Source organism: Lactuca virosa, chromosome 4 (assembly GCF_052849685.1).
Source record: "Lactuca virosa cultivar CGN04683 chromosome 4, Lactuca_virosa_CGN04683_v6, whole genome shotgun sequence".
NCBI lineage: Eukaryota > Viridiplantae > Streptophyta > Magnoliopsida > Asterales > Asteraceae > Lactuca > Lactuca virosa.
Genome location: NC_136429.1, coordinates 29,024,558 through 29,027,628, shown reverse-complemented (window position 1 = coordinate 29,027,628; position 3,071 = coordinate 29,024,558). Strand labels below are relative to the sequence as shown.

Genomic DNA, 3,071 nt, shown 5'->3' with positions numbered 1-3,071 from the left:
AAGCTTTTGATTCAAAATTCTTTGTTTCTTTCTTCTCTTCTACCGGAGTCGACACTCACTCAAAGAGTGCAGGCCTTGCACCTAGTTTGACCGTATCAAAACATTAATCGAAATATTTCAAGGGAAACAACTCCGATTACAAATTAATTGAGTACCACATGGAGTTGTTTTGATTCTTATCGATTGTATTTCAATTCTTCAAAATAGGGTTTGTCTACGAGAAGGGGTTTTTACGAGATGCTTTCTTATCGATAATTTTTACCATATGAAAGGGCTAAACCGAGTACAATAGCCGTTTTAATGCTTTTTTTTTTGTTTCGTTAGTGAAAAATAATTTAGGAATAGATCATAAAAGAATTTAATTTTTGTTAATGAAAATTAATTTAGGAGTAGATCTTGGGCAAAATTTTAAGAATTTTCTTCAAATTTCCTTTTATTTTTTTTAGGAAATTTCCATTTCCATATTTCGAAATTCGTTTGTTCCTAAATTGGTTTGCCAGATTCTCCAAGAGCAGTACGTTCCCATCACTCTTCCCTCTCTGCAAATCCTCTCTTTCTCTCCCTAGGGTTTCTTTTTCTCTAAACCTTCAAAATTTGTCCCTCAATCCCTCATCTTCCGGGTATGGCCGGAATTCGGTTGCCTCCGGAAGACATCGACATCTCACAGGCGCGAACCCTGTCAACCGCCGATCTGATCTCCGATGACGACCGTTCTATCGCGGCCGACTCTTGGTCCATCAAGAGTGACTATGGTAGTACCCTTGATGACGATCAACGTCACGCCGATGCATCCGAAGCTCTAGCAGCGGCCAGATTTTGTGCTGCCTCTGATTATAGGTTAGGTTGCTTTCGAGTTTCATAAAAATTCCGTACTACACGAAGTTAATTCGTTTTTCCGTTGATTACTGTTAACAATTATACATTGAAGTTATGTCAGTAAAATACAGAACAGCAGATAATAAGAATACGCGAGCATGTATATGAATTTGGTTCTGTTTATATTAGGAATATGCTCAAATTGACCAGTGTAACGAAGATTAAGTGTTTGTTGATTCAGAGAAGATGGATAATTAGTTGATAACTACTGGTATTCTATATAATATAATATTATCTATCAGCATCCTATCTCTGCTACTGAATCTACACGAGCTTACTACCTAACATTCATAATAGACATTCAAAACCAGAATTATTCCAATTTTCATGATGAATATTTATCTAATTGCTGCGATCTCTGTTCATAAGAAACTTGGATTACAATGTTGAATGTTAACTATTCATATAAATAAATGCTAATACTCTTTTTGTAAAGCTCTGACAAGGAAGAAGCAGATGCTGAAACATTTACATTTACATCCATGCTGGGGTATCAAAGTTACTGGGATGCAACATATGCAGATGAATTGACAAATTTTCGTGAACATGGGGATGCTGGTGAAGTTTGGTATGCTTATCTAATTAATTGACTACAACTGAACTTATTATACCTTCATGTTTTTTTGTATAACTTTTTTATTTGTCAAGGTTTGGGGCAGATGTGATGGAAATGGTTGCTTCGTGGACAAAAGGACTATGCATTGACATTTCACAAAGACAATTACAAAATCAGCATAATGATCTTGATGACGACTCTGTCTCTGTCTCTGAGTCTGCTAGTCAAGATTTAGCAGGATGGAGTGTTGTTGATGTGGGAACAGGCAATGGGCTGCTTCTTCAAGAGCTTGCTAAACAAGGGTACATTATATTATAAATTTATAATACATAATTATAATTATAGTGTGTGATGATGAATCTTTCTTTTTTAAACTTTTGATGGTGATGGTGTTATATATATATATATATATATATATATATATATATATATATATATATATATATATATATATAGGTTCTCTGATCTGACTGGAACAGATTATAGTGAAGGAGCAATTAACCTTGCTCGAAGCCTTGCTAATCGTGATGGATTTACTGGAATCAAACTATTAGTTGATGATGTTCTTGAAACAAAATTGGATAAAAAGTTTGAGCTAGTTATGGATAAGGGAACTTTAGATGCTATTGGTCTCCATCAAGATGGACCCATTAAAAGGTATGTTACTATGTACTTTACAAAATCACCAAAATGGGTGGACTGGAAGTGCAGGGTTACTTTTTACATAATTCTTCCACTTAAGCAAATTGATTCATCTTTCATCCACATAAAATATACTGAATCTTGAGAATTAGAAGTTAATTTTGTTTAAATTACAGGATTATATATTGGGAATCTATGTCAAGACTTGTAGCTCCTGGTGGACTATTAGTAAGTTACAATGTGCTTTTTTCTTTACTCATATATATATATATATATATATATATATATATATATATATATATATATATAATGTTTTTGATTTTGATTTTGATGAATATAATAATTTTGTTTAGGTGATTACATCGAGCAATAATACTAAAGAGGAATTGGTGCAAGAAGTGGAGAATTTTAATCAAAGAAATATTGGGGAGGTGGAAGAAGAAGAAGAAGAAGAAGGAAAGGGGGGTTTATTTTGGTACTTGGATCATATTCGTTCATATCCAACTTTTATGTTTGGTGGATCAGTTGGGTCTCGTGTTGCAACTGTTGCATTTTGTTTTAGGTAAATGGATCTCAACATATATATATATATATATATATATATATATATATGTCTTAACTGCGGATGGATGGGATGGGATGGGATGGTGTTTTGTTAGGGGATATGATATGATATGATATGATATGATATGATATGATATAATACGATACGATGAAGAAATACTTTGTATGGAATCTAACAAACAAGTGGTTGATTGGCTTTTTGATGTGTTTATTGTAAGTGGTTTCTTGAGATGCTTGTTAAGCACCTTGCAAATTGCAATACTACTATAATTTCAAATCAACGTAAGGTATACCCTTTCATATATTTACCAACTTAGTATTTGTTATTTATCAGGTTAATTATATAAATGACCGTATATAATGGTATTTTTTTTTGGATCAAACTTCATTTTTTTTTTCTTTCTAAAATAGACCCTATATTTCTCCCCTTCCC

General features: G+C 33.0%; 1 protein-coding gene across 1 annotated transcript; it reads left to right on the top strand.

Moving 5' to 3' along the window:
* Positions 1-467: 467 nt before the first annotated feature.
* On the top strand, positions 468-2,867 carry LOC145103828 (uncharacterized). The gene is made up of 6 exons (XM_079041088.1): positions 468-837; positions 1,313-1,444; positions 1,525-1,734; positions 1,889-2,089; positions 2,251-2,302; positions 2,428-2,867. The coding sequence occupies exons 1-6, from the start codon at positions 623-625 to the stop codon at positions 2,638-2,640; spliced, it is 1,023 nt and encodes a 340-aa protein (XP_078897214.1). The 5' UTR covers positions 468-622; the 3' UTR covers positions 2,641-2,867.
* Positions 2,868-3,071: the final 204 nt, after the last annotated feature.